Source organism: Dysidea avara, chromosome 7, assembly GCF_963678975.1.
Source record: "Dysidea avara chromosome 7, odDysAvar1.4, whole genome shotgun sequence".
NCBI lineage: Eukaryota > Metazoa > Porifera > Demospongiae > Dictyoceratida > Dysideidae > Dysidea > Dysidea avara.
Genome location: NC_089278.1, coordinates 17,692,507 through 17,712,766, shown reverse-complemented (window position 1 = coordinate 17,712,766; position 20,260 = coordinate 17,692,507). Strand labels below are relative to the sequence as shown.

The 20,260-nt window shown below is 39.6% G+C and overlaps 3 protein-coding genes across 8 annotated transcripts in view; 1 reads left to right on the top strand and 2 right to left on the bottom strand.

Annotated features, from left to right (window-relative positions):
- Positions 1-10,195, bottom strand: part of LOC136259565 (heparan-alpha-glucosaminide N-acetyltransferase-like) — a 51,258-nt gene extending 41,063 nt beyond the window's left edge. The window contains exons 1-4 of one of the 3 annotated variants that reach the window (XM_066053037.1): positions 10,091-10,195; positions 8,402-8,494; positions 1,755-1,821; positions 1,523-1,582 (exon numbers count right to left, since the gene is read on the bottom strand). In XM_066053037.1, the coding sequence (XP_065909109.1) occupies positions 1,523-1,582; positions 1,755-1,821; positions 8,402-8,407 (133 nt within the window). In that variant the 5' untranslated portion in view covers positions 8,408-8,494; positions 10,091-10,195. Of the gene's footprint in view, positions 1-1,522; positions 1,583-1,754; positions 1,822-5,512; positions 5,519-8,401; positions 8,495-10,090 lie in introns of those variants that run through there. The other 2 variants (XM_066053036.1, XM_066053038.1) reach the window with 2 other exon arrangements.
- LOC136259564 (uncharacterized) overlaps positions 10,191-20,260 on the top strand; it is a 50,820-nt gene continuing 40,750 nt past the window's right edge. For 3 of the 4 annotated variants that reach the window (XR_010703300.1, XR_010703299.1, XM_066053035.1), the window contains exon 1: positions 10,191-10,321. The gene's annotated coding sequence lies outside the window, so the exon portion shown is untranslated. The remainder of the gene's footprint in view (positions 10,322-20,260) is intronic. The other variant, XM_066053034.1, reaches the window with a different exon arrangement.
- LOC136261081 (uncharacterized) lies at positions 14,664-16,343 on the bottom strand. The gene is made up of 4 exons (XM_066055048.1): positions 16,335-16,343; positions 15,635-16,236; positions 15,244-15,536; positions 14,664-15,184 (listed from the first exon to the last, which is right to left on the bottom strand). Exons 1-4 carry the CDS (start codon positions 16,341-16,343, stop codon positions 14,664-14,666), a joined length of 1,425 nt encoding a protein of 474 aa, XP_065911120.1.

Sequence of the window (20,260 nt, the reverse complement as noted above, 5' to 3'; positions counted from 1 at the left end):
AGTCCTGGAGATATCACGGAAATACTTCACCATGTGACTCGCAATAGAATCGATTGTGGGTTGCGAGCAAAACCTGCCAAAAGACGTGATGAACGTCTACTATGCCAAACTATGGTGAAATACGCGTGAGTTACTTTGTTAAACTAGTTTGTGTGCGTTCAGGCTGCTAATAGTTCGTGTAACGCTTGTTAATTACGAGTCCTAGTGTATGGTGAAGCTACACGACTAGAAAGTTCCATAAATCATTTAAAGCAAGGCTATGCTTTAACATATACTTAAATATCCACCAGTATATCTGCAGGTGTAGGCAACCTCCCTTGTTTCCCTACTGTTTTTCTGTGATCCCTAATCAAACTTCAAATTACTAATTTTTCCTTATACTGTTTGTTTACTTTTTTGTAACATTATTATGATTGGTGAGCCTGAGCATACCACATCAAAAGAAAGGATGGCACTGGAGCTTTGCTTTCAGCTTGCTTTGCTTTCAGCTATGTTTGGTCCATTACATAGCAGGGCGTACGCAGGAATTTTGAAAAGGGGTTTCCACTATAGCTAAGTGACTGTTATATTAGAGTAGTTTATATTACCAGACTGTTCTATTAGAGTATCTCGATCATTTCACCAAAATCATAATTCAGAACAATGGTATAAATGTTGCTATCATGTTAGAAACTATTATTTAACTAAGATAAAAGTTTAAAATGTGTCCTGTTCCATGATAGATTTCAGATTCTGGAAACTGAAGTTTCAATTTCTTAATGTTTCAAGTAGTGTGTAAAATCCAAAGGTGTTTCCTGAAACTCCTGGAAACCCCCCTCGGTACGCCCCTGCATAGTGTTACAAATGAAGAACAGTAGAAGCGTCTCTGCAATCAATCCAGTTATAGAAAATATATAATTCTCATTTACAAATGTAGGGAAGCCATCACACTACTGCAAATCGACACCTTGGGCTAGTAATGGAACACAAAGGATGACAAAGGTAAGTCCATGATGCATGTATTGTACATACTGCGGTATTTCAAAAGGCATCTGTTGGACTAAAATGACATCGAACAGTGAAATAATCAAGCCTGAAGCCTTAGCTGTTATCTAGTTACGCTTGCCTGAAGGCACCAGGCAGGCAGTTAGCCAGTAGTTGAATAGTTAAAAATAAATAAAAATCCGTTCGTAACAATCTATTGGAAACATACTGAAGACACTTTTGGGCTTGGCCATACCTAACCAACCAAAGGCGCCAGTGAAGCTGGATTTTGGGCAATATTTTTGGCTAGAAAAACCCAAATCTCCATGATCCCTAATATTAGTGATGCTCTGATTAGTCAGTAAATAATCAGAAATCAGTTTATAGAGGATAAATTTTAAAAAATTTACAAGGAACATAGAAATATAATGCTATGAAACAAGGGAGGTTGTCTATACCTGACAATGCGCATTTAATTCCTATGGCTAGACACATGTATAACCCACCACTCACCCACCTACACACACACACACATACAAGACACAGTTCGTTTCTGTACCTCCACCAGAATAAACATCAGTCAGAGGAATTATTTGGTATGTGACATTAAACAGTTCACCTATAAACAGAACAAAAATTTGTTAAAATTATAAGTGCATGTATATAAACAGTACACTACACACATCAGCACTCTACATGTACATACAAATAAGATAACAATTTAATACACACAAGATGTAGCACAATTGTATTGCATTGTGACTCATTTCCCACATAATAATATTACTCACCCTCAATTTCTTGTCCATTTACTGATATTGTTTGCCATGTCACATTACACTGTACTGCTTGACTAGTCTAGTGTAGGAAGATTTTATTTACAAATAAATTTACATCATTATAAAAATAGTTTATTGTATGTAGAGTAAACAAACAGCACAAAGACAAACTGAAGATACAGTGAAGAATTCATGCAAGTGACTCCATACATACAGCATATATAGCATGTGTAACTTGCACAGTAGAGCATCATTAACTTGACAACTCATCTCCCCAAGAAACCATTAACAAAGATGTCAATGTGTACACCATTGTGATGAGGCCAGAGGAAAGTACTCTGTGATAGGCTGGAAGTGAGGTTGCACTTCCGCCTGTCAGAAGATTGACAGTCAGGTCATGGATCTCATTGTGTCTTATTGAAGGATATCCCCCTTTAGGATAAGAGAAGGGAATGTTCATTGGTGAATTTGGCATCACATGAGGATCATGAGCAGCACTGGGGAATTCTGGCAGGGATTCCACCCATATCAAAGTGCAAAGCTCCTTCTGTAAAGCCAATTTACCAGATCTCTTCAAATAGGAGGGTGCTCAATTAACAGCCCGAGAAGACTGTAAACGCTTGACCTTAAACTTAATTGATATCTTGAGGCAGAATCAGTGACTGCAGGGGCCAAGTAGTTTTATAGAACTAACTGGATGAAATAAAGTGGGATTAGAAATGCACATTCTAGCAGGGAGAGCAAACACATCTCTCTCAAGGTCACTAGTAAGTAAACATCCAGTCACAGATCATATATATTGGTGATGAAGGCAACTTTCAAGTGGCTGAAAAAGATTACTCACATTTGGGATGGTTCTAGCAATAAATAGCCATTATTAATGAGGCCACGAGAAAAAGTGGAAAGGGTAGCATGAGGATGTGTAATGGCAAATTGTTAGCTTGGACCATTTAGCTCCAATAATCCTTCTCACACATTTCGTTCTGTAGTTATTCAATGGCAATGAGTGTGTATGTAGTAGGCAAAGCATAGTGCACGTTTTACAACTGTTATGTACCGCTCGTCTAATAGGTGAAAAGGACTTACAGGACAGCTGTGTCTTTTACAAAAAAATAAAATAAATAAATAAAAATGAAGTAGGGTTCAAGTGATAAAAAGTAGTGAAACAAGATACTGTAGAGTCGGGTTGTTACGCGCATGGATCTATTAAGCGCATATTATTTGTTAAGTGCATAGACATTTCTTGTAATTAACCATGGACGATAAGTGCACACAGCAAAAGAGCTTCACACAGCAGAAACGGCAAGAAAAGCTGAAATTACTGAAAAAGTTATGTCTCCTCAAGCGCTTACATCTCCCTTGAGGTCTTTCTTCGATATGCATATAGCAAATCAGCCATCTGGAGAGTGATAATCTCGTTCATCACGAAGGATTTCACTGAGAAATGGAGTCAAATATCCTTACATACTGGCGTGGTGACCAGCACAAACTATTAACTACTCTATTACAACGTAGTACACTCACCATAATTATTTACTAAGTTTAAGGGACTAAGTTTCAGTAAATAAACTAGTAAACTTGTGCATGCTTATATGGCTTCTCGTAGTTTTCAATGGCCAAACAGCAAAGTAAGTGTAGTATGCTTTAGTGAATATGTTTAGTATATTTGAAGACATGGTGATTAGAAAGATCGGTTAGCTTCTACAGAAAATCGGTTCAACCAATTTTGCTTAAATCGTTCAGATCAGCACTGATCTGATACTAGATACATAAATCAGTACATCTCTCTCTAGTCGATTCGTGGTAGCGCGATGCAAGGCTTCCGTTTGCAAACGGGAATTGTCCGTACTTTCCATGGTGACTGGATTGATTGCAGAGGAATCTTCATTTGTGATGCTGTATACTGGGCTGAAAATAGGTGAAAGCAAAACGTAATAGCCATTTAACTTTCGAGTAAGTTATTGATAGTTGGGGTGCATGTTTCATCCATGATTTTCGTGGTGGCTGGATTGATTTCAGAGGCATTTCTCTTGTTGTTCTTTGTTTGTAGTGCTGTGTAATGGGCTGAACAACATAGCTGAAAGTGAAGCATAATGGCCATGTCACTTTCGAGTCAATAACTGATAGCTGGAACATGCGATCAGATGAAAACATTAACTCTGGCACTATTCTTTCTTTTGATGCAGTATGTATGCACTGGTTCACCAGTCATAACAACGTTAAAGAAAATAGGAATTTTAAGTTCGATTAGGGATCATAGAAAAAACAACAATGGAGATTGCCTACACCTGCAGATATACTAGTGAACATTTAATCCCTAATTCAGTCTTGGATATAGGGATTAAATCAGAGGCGTAGCTAAGGGGGGGCAAGGGGGGGCATTTGCCCCCCCCGTCACTGGCTAAATGATTTTTTTTTAAACCTTCGTCACAAGTTTACCAGTATTAAACTGACACGCAAATGACTGTAAATTATGTACACTACTACGCGGTATCACCTGGGGTTGCTAGTGAATGCGCACACACAACATTCAATTCGCTCTTGAATCCATCGAACGAAAATATTAGAGACATACGTCTATATTTAGCCTAGATTACTCGCGTGATAGAACATTTTTGAATCTAAAAAGAGTGACCCGTTTCTCCGGGGCAGGAGTCACAACTCACAAGTGACAAAGGAGACCAGATGACGCTACGAACCTACTGCCTACGAGGTGATAAAGTGTTAGCTAAATAAATGTAGCTACCAAGTTTATTTTATCGAGTCAATCACACTGGACCTTTGTACGTACGGCAGTGCAGTCTGTTTTTACTTTGTCAGTCAGTCAGGTGGATCAGTCAAGCTTACAAGTTCTGATAGCAAGACAGGTGGGATTTCGTGCAATACATGGCATTTGAATTTCGCCGAGTGAAGTGAGTGAATACGTCATCCTGTCAGCAGAGTGCTAGGACTGCAGCACAGGCTGTGGCTAACGTAAAGTAACTTGTATTTGCACTAAAGTATTAACTCTACTGGACTGTGGATGAATTTGTTGGAGTACAGTTGCGGCACGTGCAAAGATGCTCGACGAATATAGCTACCTCGATTGGAAGCAGTCAGTACTGAAGTAGTTACGTAGCTAGTTATTTAGGTTGTAATAATACAACACTGTATGTTGGCTAGCCCACCATTGGGTCATTAGCCGTTTTTGCAATCATGAATGATTTTGAGTGTTTTGTGGGGGCATGCGTGCCCCTCCATCACCTTCTGGCTAGCTACGCCACTGGATTAAATGTCCACTAGTATATCTGCAGGTGTAGGTGATCTCCTTTGTTTCCCTACTTTTTTTTCTATGATCCTAATCGAACTTAAAATTCCTTATTTTTCCTTACATTTGTAATTTTAATTGCACTATATATAGTTTAACTTATGTGGCTGTGACTGCTTTATTAGAGTATCTCGATCTCCCTACTTGTCTAAAGTGAGCTACATAATATAGTAAGGGTGTGGTTTGCCATGTCTAGTTTTCTACAGCAAAACCGATGCTGATTGTAGATCATAAAGGGGTGTGTTTTAATGGCAGCATTTGAGCAGTGCCTATTACTTTAGGGGGAAACTACTAAACAGTACTACCGAGTGGGCCTCAGTCAACTGGACTTATCATGCATTGTTTTTCACCATGTTACCAAAAAGAGGGATACATTTTATGATCAACTGCTATAAGTAAAGCAAGAGAGGGGTGTCTCTGGACGATCGTTATCGGTCCAGCTAGGATATGTCGCTCAATTGTTATTGGTCAAACTCATTCCATTTGTGCAGGTACAGTGTCTATCAACTGTCTACCAACAATAATTATCCCTTTAAGGCAGCATGAGCACACTTTACATAAATTTGCAGCATCTACTGTACATAAATACGGTAAGCGTCAATATGGAAAATTAATGTCTTGATACGGTTTCGTCTTTTGAAGAAGACAACAAGGGTTAAAGGAAAGGCAAGGTGCAGAACCCCAAAAAGCACATGCTACACATTCATGAGTTAAGTCAGGAGCTCATTAAGCGCCACAAGGTGCAACGTGCCTTTGACACTTATAAGCTCCTGACACAGCAAGCTCCCAGCAGCATTTGCCTAAATACTTAAACCTCAAGTCCATATAGGGTAGTCATCCTATATTCCGTGCTGTTCAGTAGTTTACTGCATCATCACCTTCAAGCTGTTTATGATACAGGATTTTAAAAGGAAGCCATGATGAGTCTAAGTATACTAGATGAATAAAAAATTGAAAATTTTAAAAGGGAAATAGGGATCGCTGAAAAAGCATGAAACAAGAAGGGATCACTGGAATGGTAACGTAAACCACAAATCCCTCAATATTGTAACAATGAACTGAGTAACCATTCTGTAAGCTCTCTGTGCTGTAGAGGACAAGAAGGAGAAATCATTCTTTTAACTACTCTACCTTCTGGTAGGGTAGCTCCTGGTTAAGTATTGCGGCAAAACATGGTGGCTGTATGATGCATCATTTAACCTCTAGCCTTGCGACTGTGGTCAGGTAGGAAGACTAGTATTGTTAAAGTATTGGTGTGTGTATATGGTTTTGTTTAGATTTAACACTGTATTTGCAATTGTGGGTTTCATTCATTTAACGGTGCCATTTCCAGCCAAATAACCCGTTAAGGATACTTACAGTAGGGTACGGCACTAAGGTAAGCACTTAAGAGTCTAGGTTACCGACCTTGAGAAAGTCTGAACCATCCAGTTGAAATGTGCTGTGTAGAAAAACTATCCCCACATTGCAAAAATGATTAGTCATGATGCTTAGCTGCTAAACTATGTCATACAAATACTTACTCCTTCGAGAGAACACATAGCCCAACAATACTAATATATTAGAGTCTATAGTAAACTCAAACCCACAATGTAAAGCTCACTATAAAGCATCAAAGGGAACTACTGCTTTGTACTAACTCAGCATCAAAGGCATTTGTGGTTAGGGTTATATAATGATATCGCCATAATCACAGGCGATATCATGACATACATAACCCTCTGGTCAGGGCAATGTAGAGATTTTCCCACCGAGCTATGCTGTAATACCATCATTCATCTCCTGTATCACTACTTTTTATCGCTTGGATCCCTACTTCATTTTTAAATTAATAACTTTCAATATACTAGTTTGTTTGGTTATTTTTGTTATTATAGCATATATAGCTATACACGTGTGAATGGTCTACTAGGATCACTAGAGTATCTCAAGTCAGTTTTTCACCAACCAGAGGGCGTGTCACTATTTCATATTTTCATTGTGCTAGCATTATGAATGCAGCTAGACTAATAACAAGGGTGTGTGGTCATTGTGATCCAAGTAATATATTATTAAGAGGTATGGTCCCCACACTCAATCGTTATTAATCAACCAAGATTGTTAATGGGTGTCAACGTCACGAGCCTACTGTGAAGCTTAAGTTACAGGTATCTACTGAGCGTAAGCACTTTAAATGATTTTGTGCATCTAAATACGAAGGTGTTGATACGGAAAATTAATGCCTCGATATTGTTTCATTGCATCAAGAAGACAACCAGCCCGACTGAAGATAAAAGCAAAGGCAAGGCATAGAGGGCACACAGGCACACACTCGTTGGAACCCCATAAGGCATATGCCACTGGTAAGTTTGTTATCGTGGTGTAAAATGGTGGCCGTGCACACCTTCGGCCTTGTGACTGTGGTCAGGCAGGCAGGCAAACGAAAATATATATATATATATAAAAAATCTATATCTGGTTGCTTGTAAGCATTTTTGTGGTTTTTAATGCTGTCTTTGATGTTAGATGGACTAATATTATTCCGTAAAGGTGATTTTCATCATGTAAGATGTTTCTAGGATGGTTTTTAAAATGGTGAACACACTGGTATCCAGGTTTCTCCTATACTAAACAGTACAGTAGTACTGTTTAAGTAAAAATCCCCCAAAAGTGATGCACACTGCGTTGCTTAACAAGGTGACATAGGAAAATATCTGCCCAGCATTAGATTTTGTTTGTTCATGGTAAATGTGTTGTAACTCCCCAGTATAAAGTAAATAATGAAAATAATACACAATTATTTCAGGTTTCACAGATCCATCATGTGCTACACTGTACAAAGCATCACTAATCTATTTAGCAGATTGGAACAACAAGGTGTCATAGGGTTTCTGTAATATTAGGGACTGCAAAAGTCTACAAAGACATTTCCAACAATGAGTCTACCTACCATAAGCCCATAAGCAAATGTGCCTGTAGGTAGGAATAAGTACAAGTCACTGACTAAAAATTCAGTATCAACTACGGATGCAATAAAAAAAAAACTACAGATTTCTTTGCTAAACTTGTACCACAACAAAAGCCACTCTAGTTTGACACTCTGCTTTGTACATATTCTAGTAAGTGTGCAGTAAAACCTGTCCAATCCAGCCACTATATAACAAGGTAATAATCCTCAAATTTGTGCATACAAAGTAGCCTGCCTAATGCAGCCACTTGCTTTATGTGGTCAGGAAATTTTGGCCCAAAGGTGACCGGATAGACAGGTTTCACTACATTTATTATATAAGTCAGAGCATTTGAGATCCAGTAATAATCTGTGGTCTTAAGTCCAGTATATTGGATAGATTATGTAGTATCACAGTGCACTTACGTACATTGGTCAAACTGGTGATAGTAATTGATACATTTCTCCTTGAAGTTAGGAAGTTACCACATGTGAAATATGAGAACTCCTTGCAGTGTCCTATAAGAAAGTACAGTCATAAAGGTTTGAAAAAATTGCTAAACAAATTATGGACTTGCTTAGGTAATATTTGTGTGTGTGCACATGTGCATGCTTCTGTTATTAAGGACCTGTTAAGGGTTACCCTATAATCTGTATACAACCATTGGCACACCTTAGTAGTACAGATTAAACAACTAAATTCCCATGGGCTACCAGGCACATACTTATTATATTGTGTTTGTCCCAAAGACAGGGATCTATTGAGATGAAAACAAGATATCTACAGGACTGAGATACTGGCAAGCAGCCATCAAATTCGAATATCTTACCTCGCTGTCTAAACCCATCATGGAGGTTTGTACTTCCTCGCAAAAAATATTGATTAGAAACCAGCCCCATAATACTTTATGGTGCCTTGGCAGTGTTGGTGGTATAACTAAACCTAAAGCTACATTTACTGTAACCCATAATGCTTTTAATTGGATGCTACCAAAAATTATCATTTCAGTAAAATTTTCTGCCGACTGACTGATTCCTTCACACAAGTGCAACTTAATAACAGCTAAGGCTACAGGTTTGTTGTTTTTTCATTGCTGAATGTTACTTAGGTGCCTTTAAGCATACCGCATCATGTACATACAATGCACACATCATGGATTTTACCTTTGTCCTCCATTTCCTTTTGCTGACAACAATTTGCGGTAGCACATAATGGCTTCCCTGTGTAGACTATGGGAATTGTTAATATTTTTCATAGTGAATGGATTGATTGCAGTGGCACTTCTCTTCAACGGGTTGAAGATGGCTGAAAATGAAGCGTAATGACCACTTCTCTTTTTACTGATTGATAGTTCTGGTATGCATTCAGATGAAAAAATTAATTTTATGATGTTTGGCATCATTCTTTCCTTTGATGCGGTTTGTGTGGGTTATATTATGTCATAAATAAGTACAAGGAAAAATTATGAATTTTTAATTTAATTAATTCCATGGTAATTGCAGTGAGTCACCACAGTAGCTAGCACACACCATAGATGTTTCGTAAACTATAATATCTGTGCACACACCTTGCAATAATTGATATGCTACTAGTCAATGATGTCATTGTAGTGCAAATACTTCCAGTATAACTACAGTAGCACAAGGAGGCAATGCAATTATTCTGTGATGAAATCATAAAGTGCTGCAATGTTTTTGCTAAATTGCATGCTGGCGGCTAGGACTACTCCCGTTGAGGAGTAAGGTTGGAGATAGTCTTGAACCAGCCCACAAGTGGTCTGGGTTTGAGACTAAGTTGGAGCCTCTATATTTAGTCACACAGTTGGTGAAAAAGTGCATACTATGATTTGATTCTTAAATTAGACTCCTACATTCGGCATAGCCGATCTTCCATACAGGAGTAAGAGAACATACAACTACATACAACTATATACAAAGCACTGAAACATACACTAAATACTAGGCTACTATAAAGAATTTGCAGTGCTGATTATTCAAAGCGAGATTCAAAAAAGTTGTGGTTAACTTTTGTTATCTTGCTTTTATACCGGTTAGGCGCTGGCTAGCCTTGATGACAAACTCGCATTTACCGTGTACACAGTTGGAACAACATACCTATTTGGACACAGTAGAAGCAGCAAAACAGTACAAACCGGAACACCTTGGATTCCATCAACGAAGCTACTAACATTAAAATGCGCGCTTTAAATAGAATCGAGCATACTTGCACGTGACTGTGATGTAGAGGCGTGGTTCATTCTCGTGCTTGGCAACTGAGGGACAGAAGAACTAGAAACTGCTACCACCCGTACTACTATTAACCCTTCCTGTGTTATACTTATAAAGGTATGTGATTGTCTTTGCCATTTTGTAGTAAAGTTATCAATTTCTAGAACTTTTCTTTCCTAGCCCCGTCGGTAGCCGCCCATTTATAGCCAGTGCACTTGATACCTCGCTTGATACTAACCTTAACCTTGTTCATAACGCAAGGTGGACCAACGACAAAACAGGATTTAGATTAAGCTAGCGGGACGGGAAAGGTCATAGTTTATACAACAGAGTGGGTATTCGTACAGTAGTTAGGGTTAATTTCCACAAAATTTTCAAATTAATTTGCTAACTGTTTTTATGTGTTGGACTAACTCTCACTTAAATACAGCTGCAGCGGCGGTAAATTCTATTGCCTCCTTGGCTCGCTCCTTGGGGGTGGAAATCGATCGAGATGTCTACAAATTACAAGATTACGAGCTGCAACTCCCGGAAACAATGATCTATTATCGCAATACTGCACTTCAACCTTCCTCAATGAGCAAACCTTCGCCAAAAAGTATTGGTGGTTTGATTGGTGAAGCACTATTGCTGTAGTTGCATCATTGAGACAGGATTTTGTGGTCCAAAAATGGGTTTTCGTCCACAAAGACCAAACGAATGATTGCCAAAACTTCCTCACACCACAGTAGTAGTCACCCATCAACAAAGAAGTCACATACCAAGTATGGTTAAATTCTGAAGATGCTAACCATCTGGGTGAGCCCAGTATTGGGCAAAAATCACCCAAAATGGCTCCCGTTTATCATCACTTGCTCTCTCAACTACTCAAAACCAGAATTATTGGCGTATAACAGTGTTAAGATCTAGAACATATAACTAGCGACAAGGATTTGTTGTTAGAAAACTGTAAAAATAAACTAATAGGCGTCTATCCTAATAACTACAGGCTCACGTGATTGAGTATGGCTATTACTACTAATAGCACTATAGACCAAAATCATGTCGTTGTATGTACGCTTATTACTTTTAAGGGTGTTTTAACCACTACACCAGACATCAAGTGTGATATCGAGTGTTAAATCACAATAAGGACGAAAATCACGTGAGCATGGATTTATTAGGATAGACGCCTATTAGTTTATTTTTACAGTTTTCTAACAACAAATCCTTGTCGCTAGTTATATGTTCTAGATGTTAACACTGTTATACGCCAATAATTCTGGTTTTGAGTAGTTGAGAGAGCAAGTGATGAGAAAAGGGTGCCATTTTGGGTGATTTTTGCCCAATACTGGGCTCGCCCAGATGGTTAGCATCTTCAGAATTTAACCATACTTGGTACGTGACTTCTTTGTTGATGGATGACTACTACTGTGGTGTGAGGAAGTTTTGGTAATCATTCGATTGGTCTTTGTGGACGAAAACCCATTTTTGGACCCCAAAATCCTGTCTAAATGATGCAGCTACGGCAATCGTGCTTCACCAATCAAACTACCAATACATTTTGGTGAAGGTTTGCTCACAGAGGAAGGTTGAAGTGCAGTATTGTGATAAAAGATCATCGTTTCCGGGAGTTACAGCTCGTAATCTCGTGATTTGCAGACATTTTGATCAATTTCCACCTCAAGGAATTGATAGAATTTATCGCCGCTGCAGCTGTATTCAAGTGAGAGTTAGTCCAACATGTAACAACAGTTAGCAGGTTATTTTGAAGATGTTCATTTTTTACATTGGAAACCCTACGGTAGTCACGTACGAATAGTTCTTGGGCTATTTGTACGGCAGTCACGTGATTCATAATAAACGAGCCAGTTCAACGATTTTTGCATTCCGGAAGCTACACGTGGCTTTTGGCACGTATGTTTGGTGGTGTGAACGTCTGCTCTACGTACGCTGGTACATTTTTGACTAGAGTTAATTGTCGAATGCTTAGGTGGATTTTACAGTATTGTAGAGTATCTTTGTGATGCAATATCGACGTTTCAGCAAGCCGAATCATTTCTCGACCGGATTTGTGCAAACCTGTACGGCAGACACTGACGATTTTCCGGCGAGGAGGGATTACTTGAATCAGCGTCGGAAACACGAGCACCAAAGAAGTATTTAGAAAGGGATCATATAGTCTAGTTGCAGAACGAGTAAGCATTACCGAATTAGTGTTATTGTGCAGTTGGCAACCATGCATTCAGTCTAGATTAGCAGCCACCCATTGTACACCACTTCAAGATGAACAAACCTCATTGTCACCCTGACTACAAGATAAGCAACAGTGCAACTACTGCTGCAATCTACTTAGCGGATTGATCACATTATAGGTGTCTCACTCCCAGCTACACATAACTAGTATGACAAGAGTTAAGTGTCTCACTCCCAGCTATGTATATAGGACAAGATATGAGTGTCTCGCTCTCAGCTACACTAGTATGACAAGATTAATGCTGCTCATCAGCTCTTACGTGACCAATCTCATGACTTGTAGGACACAATCTAAGAACTCCTCGAGACTGTATTTCAAGTTTTACAGAATGCTGCATGTGCTATGGAATTGCTTTATAGGAGCTGCATGCATACTGTCAAGTGTTGTACACTGACTACGACCACTGAGTAGCAATCAATCCCATGTCAGATTCTGAAGTTGTATATGTCACACAACTGATGTTTGAAATAAATTGTTACCTTTGCTAATTCTTGATCAGCATAAATTCTTCAGGTCCATCGAAAGTGCAAATGCAAATTGATTACTGGAGTGTATATTCCTGTAATGATCATTGTTTTGGCAGAGATCTAGCATCATGCCATTATGACCACAAGGTAATCCATGGTCGTCTTATTCTAGCTATATGACATAGCCATAATATATATACATGCTTGTATTTTTTGTATGTTAGCTATAACTAGCTAACAGTTAACTGATATTCCTGTATTGGTTTGAGTACTACTATCTGAATATTGATTTTGTGATTATTATTATTGTATTATGCATGCTCTTACCGAGACTACAATGCATACATAGTATAAGTGAGCATGCAGTGTCACTGTACCATGCATGGAAATTCAATAAGTCAGCTGAGCTTGATTGAGCTTTGTCAACTGGTGGATCCAGACTCTGGGTTGGAGCAAAAAGAGGTCACAGCCTGCTGACAATGGCAGTCTTCCACCAAATATAACAACACACTGCACTGCATAATTTGATACTGCTTCTCTACTAAATAATGTGACTGCTTTATTTGAGTGATTAATTTAGAACAATATCTCGATCTCACTTACCAAAACTCTTTGGTAGGGTATAGGCCACCCCTAAATACGTACTGTATGTCAATCTCTGTCACTGAGGAGGCAGCTGACCGTTGCCAACGAATAGCATTTTGGAAGTGGTAGGGTAATTACACCCTAGTCCGCTGTTACGTAACCGTACAAATAGCAGGTAAGCTATTTGTACGTACCATCGTATGAATAGCTTTTTTGCTATTCATACGGACTGCCGTACGAATAGCACAAGGTGATTTCATAGCTAGTCGTACGTGACCGTACAAATAGCACGTGAGCTATTCGTACGTGACCGTACTAATAGCACGTGGGCTATTCGTACGTGACCGTACGAATAGCAATGGCCTTTATACAAGTAGAAGGAATTATGATTCCAGTTTTAAGTTGGAGTCCTGCCAAAACTTCGGCCAAAACACAGTCCATTAGACGTTGAAAAGTGGCCGGCGCATTGCAAAGTCCAAAGGACACAACATTGAACTCAAATAATCCCTCTTGTGTACAAAGCAGTTTTTTTTATGATCTTCTGGTGCCATCTGACAGGCATGCCAACTCTCACGCATTAGGTGTGAGTCTCACTCGTTGGCTAGTAATCTCACGCACTCATGCCTAACCCTCTGTTTCTCACTTTTTCAGCTTAGTTATCACGCATTTCTCACGCCTGATCTGATTCATAATTAGCCCTGTGCTTAAAATGGGATAGACCTGTGCTTATTTTTATACTTTGAGCATGTAGCGACCTTTTTTTTTTTTTTTTTGGTCTTCACTACCAAAAATCCTGGAGCTGCACTTGAGTCTGGTCCACATTGCTGGTAGTGTTTGAGGTCTCACTCCTAACATTGTTCAGAGGTTGGCATCTCTGCCATCTCTACTTGCCATAGCCACTTTTCAAGTCAATAGTCGAGAACCAATTAGCGCCTGAAAGGGTATCAAGGTTGTCATCTACCCTTGGCAGGGGGTAAGCATCTTTGTGTGTTACAGAATTCACCTTCCGATAGTCTACACAAAATCGAGCAGTCCCATCCTTTTTGCTAACTAAGATAATTGAAGAGGCCCAGGGACTTCTGGAGGGAGAAATTATTCCTTTAGTTAACATTTCCTGCAGTAGTGTCTGTACAGTTTCTCGACGTGGGAGTGGGACCCTTCTGGCTTGTTGTCAGATAGGTGTTGCATCCTTTGTGTCAATGTGATGCTGTAACACTCCAGTTCGTCCAAGATCATTTGGACCTTGTGCTATAATATCAGAGTATTGAGACATCAATGCAAGAAACTGTTCCTTTTGAGTCTCAGCTGCATCACTGGGTAAAGGGTTCTGCAAATTGATAGTTAATTCCTCCATAGCCAGTTCTTCATTTCTGGGTAGTTCTTTCTCACAAACACTACAGATGGTTTCTTGTCTAATCAATTCAGCATTTGCAATCTTTGTATTCTTGTGAAGTGTCACTGGTAATGGATCCAGAGTAACTACTCGTATTGGCAAAGTCTGTTCTTTTGGGATTGAGATGCTTCTGGCCACACAAATTGGTAGCTCCTTAAACTGGAACCCTTCCAGAAGCCAGGTGCCTGGTTCTTTGGAGTGTATATGTGCCATGATTTCCATTTCACTTCTTGGTGGCATAGTTGTATTCTTAAGCACAGTGACCTTTGCACAATGAGTGTCAGATTGTGTTGGTTTAGCTGTTAAAGTTACAGTCTGATCAGTTATTTGGATTTTACCACCTGCAAGATCAGCACACTTTTTGGCTTCCAAAAATCCAACCCCAATATGGCTTCTGCAGTAATCTCATTAGCAACTATAAATTCATGATTAAAAGTTGTTTTCCTGATAGTAACTGGGACAGAAACACTTCCCTCTATTCTAATTGGTATACCATCGACCCCCACAATTCTTTGTGTTACAACCGGTTTTAGCATATCTTCAGCCTGCCTTAGCTTATCCCATACTTCCTTATTCAGCAGTGATACTCCAGCTCCCGTGTCAACTAGAAATGACACAGGGGTGTTATAGATATTGCAGGACGACACATAACTTGAAACATTATTAATAGTAAATATTTGAGGTACATTCTGTTCTGGTAAACTACTAGTGTAAGGTGCATTGTGAGTAGTGTTTCCAACTGTAGCTACCTCTTGTTGTACTGGTGTAGCATTTCTAGGTCTGGCTTGAGCACATCCCCGAGAAAAATGGCCTGATAGACCACAACGATAGCAGTTGACTTGTCTTGTCTGACTGAATTGACTTCTTGGCATGGGTGGGGGCATAGAACGGAATCATTAGTTCTCTGGGGCCTTATTTCTAGCTGCTCTGCTCGTTGTACAAGCATTTGCATCATACCAAGCAGATCCTTCTGTGTGGACTGGATTGCGGCTACAGTTGTGACATCATTTTCCTCCTTCACGGGTGTTGCTAGAGAAACTGGACTGCTGGCTGATTTGAGAAGGTAAGCTTCCAGCTCAATGGTACAACTGACTGCATCCCGAACGGACTTAGGACGACGCTGCTTAACTGCAAAGGATACCTGTGGGTCCCTTAACTGGTCCAAATATCTACTCAATGCCAACTCTTCTTGAGCCTCCTCTTGCAACTTCGGAAACGCCTTGCTAGCCAACAGTAACAGTTCATCGGCAAAGTCCACCCACGTCTCTTTGTCCCTCTTCCTTCTGCCTTCAAATTCTACTTTGTACAGTTGTTGTTTGCTTGGTGGGTCGAAACATTCAGTTAACGCTTTCTTTGCGGTTACATATGATTACTGGATCTCATGAGCAAGTTGAGTATACGCCACGTGTGCCTTTCCTGTAAGTCTCACTTTCAACCAAAGAAGTTTACTTTCGTCATTCCAACCATTAACAGCAGAAACATTTTCAAAGTGACTCACCCACTTGTCGAAACTTTTTTGTCCATCAAAAACTTCGGAGCTAGAGAAGAAGAGAAAATATGAGGAGAGAATCCGGGAAGTTGAGCATGGGTCATTTTCGCCATTGATTTTTTCATGTACTGGAGGTATGGGACCTTTGGCCACCGTTGTTTACAAATGAATTGCCACACTACTCGCTGAGAAGCATGGACAATCATATAGCAAAACATTGTACTGGTTACGATGTAGGCTGGGATTTTCATTGCTCCGTTCAGCTGTTCAATGTTTAAGAGGTTCAAGGTCCTCTTACCACCGCTGTGGATCGGGCGAGACAGCTGTCATTGACCTTGCTTATGCAGAAGGCAGGCTGGACTCAGCTTCACCTGACTAACTTTATATTTGTTTCATGTGCTTGTAAATATGCGTCCTTTATTTTATGCACAAAATATATCATCAAAAACTTCCGGTAAGACCAACGGGTGTGTTTGTGCAGGGTGTCCAGGCTGCCGCTCTCCTTCCTGCTCAGTCATCCTCGATGATCCTCTGCAATTGTACAACAGCACAAGGCGCTCTATCAACAATTCTCACAATTTTATCGGGTACTGTTATTGTTAACTCCACGGTACCACAGAGGCTTGCGCTTAGGGTTCAGAGTTCAGTCACTGACGTCATAGTCTATCACCTTGTCGAGACAGGATCGTCGTGCCGACTACGCCACTGTAAGCTGGGTCCACAAACAACCAACAGAGAATTCCTTCACTGGGCAACTGCCCCAAAAACATATGTCATACCTTCATATATATGTGCTGATGTGTGCATGTACAAAGATTTTGTTAATTACCACAAAGCCTATTACAGTTGTATGTCAATCAACAGTTCTTGCTATACAAAATAATGCTACAAAAATAGATTATAGATACAAAACTACACAATACAATTATTCAATCACCGTTACATACCAATAATAAAGTACAAACAATGGGTACAACTGTATACACTGTGTGATAACTATAAACCCTTCACATTAGCCAACTTGACCAGATCATTAAAATAGTTTGACCTTTTTATTTTTCTCAGGATGAGAACTGGGAAGAGCTAGTCTGATCATAAGCACAAATATGTTGCTGTGACTCCATCATAATTGTAAAAGCATTTTGCACGACAGCCTGGCTAAAGCCAGTTGAGCTTTCACCCCTGTTGTTCCACGTACAACAGATTTAATGTGCCACCCAAACAGTGAATAAATTCACAACATTAACGGTTTTACATCCACGCTGGAATTAGCTTCTGCTTATCTTGTCAACAGCTTCTAAGGTTTACAATGACAGTTCCAATGATCATTCTAGACTTTATTTAGTAGTTATACAACAGGCACAAGTGCTCTGCCTGATATAAATGCATGAGTCTAAGGGCCGTTAGGCCCGAAGGCGGGTGCGTTTATACAGGCAGAGCATGAGTGCACATACGTTGTATAACTGTTATGTACCACTCACCTAATAGGTTGGGGAAATTATCACAGGAACGTGCATATGTATGTATGTATGTATGTATGTATGGTGCTGCCGACCCTTTTACGCTGCTCGCTTTTTGATTAGTTGGGAGCTTGCTGTAAAAGAATCTGGTCACAACTGCATACTAAACTTGCGCTCGCTGCCACTATGGTGGCAGCACCGCAGCATTTTAAAAATAACTTATTATTTGGCATGTGTCGAGTAAACCATAGACACTATTGTCCAGAGGTAAATTATCTACGGTATCAGTGTCGCCATGACAAAACCTACATACGTGGTTCATACGTTAATTAAATTCCTGTTACACAAGTTTAGTATGCGGTTGTGACCAGACCCTAGCGCCGTCCAACTAATCAAAAAGTGAGCGATGTAAAAGGGGTGGCAGCAGGACAACTGCACCTCTTATAAAGGCCAGGTTTATAACATCAATTGTGAGTAACCAAGCCGAACACTGTCGTGACGTTCCCTCTACAGTATCTCAGCCACCCGAGCTATCCATATGAAAACTATCTGTACATTTTGTCAAATTAAGCCATATGCACATACATGCGAAATTTTGACTATGAGTTACTAGTAGAATTTATCTTCCTACGTGACATAAAATGCATTACAACAGACCTGCTAGAAACCCTGTGGCATCAAGTAGCACCAAAATAGCAACGCTCCAGAAAGTAGGTATTCCATGTATCCATTCAAATGTATGGAGTTTTTCATACAAACGCTTCACCCACCAAAGTAGTAGCAAATTTTAGCACAATCCACTTAGAATGCTCTAAATAATGCAACCTGTTTTAGTGGGGATTTCCACTTGTGTGACTGGGAATCGTCACAATAATCTAGTTGTGTGTAATCGTCGATATGAAATGTACGGGAGTTATTGTCAATCACCAGACTTCAAACTAAAAGAGCAGTCACTTCCCAGTTTAATTGTGATAAAAGAGTATTGAACATAAGAAAGCTGAAGGTTAGGTATTGTTAATTTAAATTCTGCCCATTTTTTTTTTGGAAAACTCCAATATGTAAAGCGTTAGGAAATATTGTGCTTGGAAAAAACACATTTTGCGTACAAAATGCATGAATAAATGAATTACGCGTAATTATATTTTTGCAGTAAATGTGAAAAATGTTTTGATATGCACTAACCTGCATTTGCTGTTCAGTTCTCATCGTGTAGTTCTCAGCATATGTCACCTGTGTAGTGCTTAGCATACGTGATCACTCGATCTCCCGTGATTCTTTCGAGTGAAAAAAGCAGCTAATAGATGGTTTGAGTAAACAAATTTGAACCTAACTACTAAACAATACTAGTCTAATTCTTACTATCCATACTGGCTAATCTCAAATCTAGTGGCATGACAAAACTGGTTGCCACAATCGAACACAATGGTGAGTATTATTTAGAATATAATAGTTTTATTGATGCATTGTCAAAGATAGACTACGGTTTAATCTGGGCTTAGATGGCACCAGACTAGTAAGGTGTAAAGTACGTTTATATACATGTATATGTAGACTAGAGTTGTGGCCACCACATTGGCTTTTTCGATTGTCATTGGCTGCTTGGTAAACGTATTGGTGACGTTTGGTCTGGTTATGTTCAGTGACGTTATGGCCCCACAATCAACTTTTACATGTTAGGCTATAAAAGAATTCAAGTGATCTGTGAGGTGTCTTTCCACCTATTAAGTGAGGTGTCGTAGCAGTCTTGGCTGCCAGAGCTTGTGCAATGCTGCACAAAATCGTAGCCAGTGCACGGTACTGCCCAAGTGCAACGTTGCACTCGCTCACACACGCAACTTTGCTTGAGATTTTTAAAAATCGCTAATTAAGGGACGTGGCAACTGTTTTGCTCACGATTCTCGTGAACGAAACGGCTGCCACGTTGTCTCGCGAGTGAAACAGTTGCCTTAATTAGTGATTTTAAAAATATCAAACAAAGTTGCGTATGCGAGCGAGTGCAACATTGCACTTGGGTAGTACCGTATAATGCACTCGTTGCAGTCTGCAAACTGCAACCAGTGCATTGTGAGTTATAATGCACTTGCTGCAGTCTGCAGCAGTGCCATATACAAATTATGACAGTGGCAGCGCCTTTGAACTGCCCATGCAGAGTGGTACATACGTAGCTATCTAAATAACAGTCAAGTCACTGTTGGCTCCACTGCTGTTACAGACCAAGGGACAAGTGTTCTATTCAGAGCTCATACAAGGACGTTAGCCATGCTATTATTGAAAAACACAAATGAATAATTAGAGTATCACGTGATAAAACTATATAATGAAAATTTTGAGGAGGCTTTCAAATACCATGCGAGTGGTGACGATAAACTGTGAATCAACTTTACCTGGCCTTAGTATATCTGCAGGTATAGACAACCTCTCTTTTT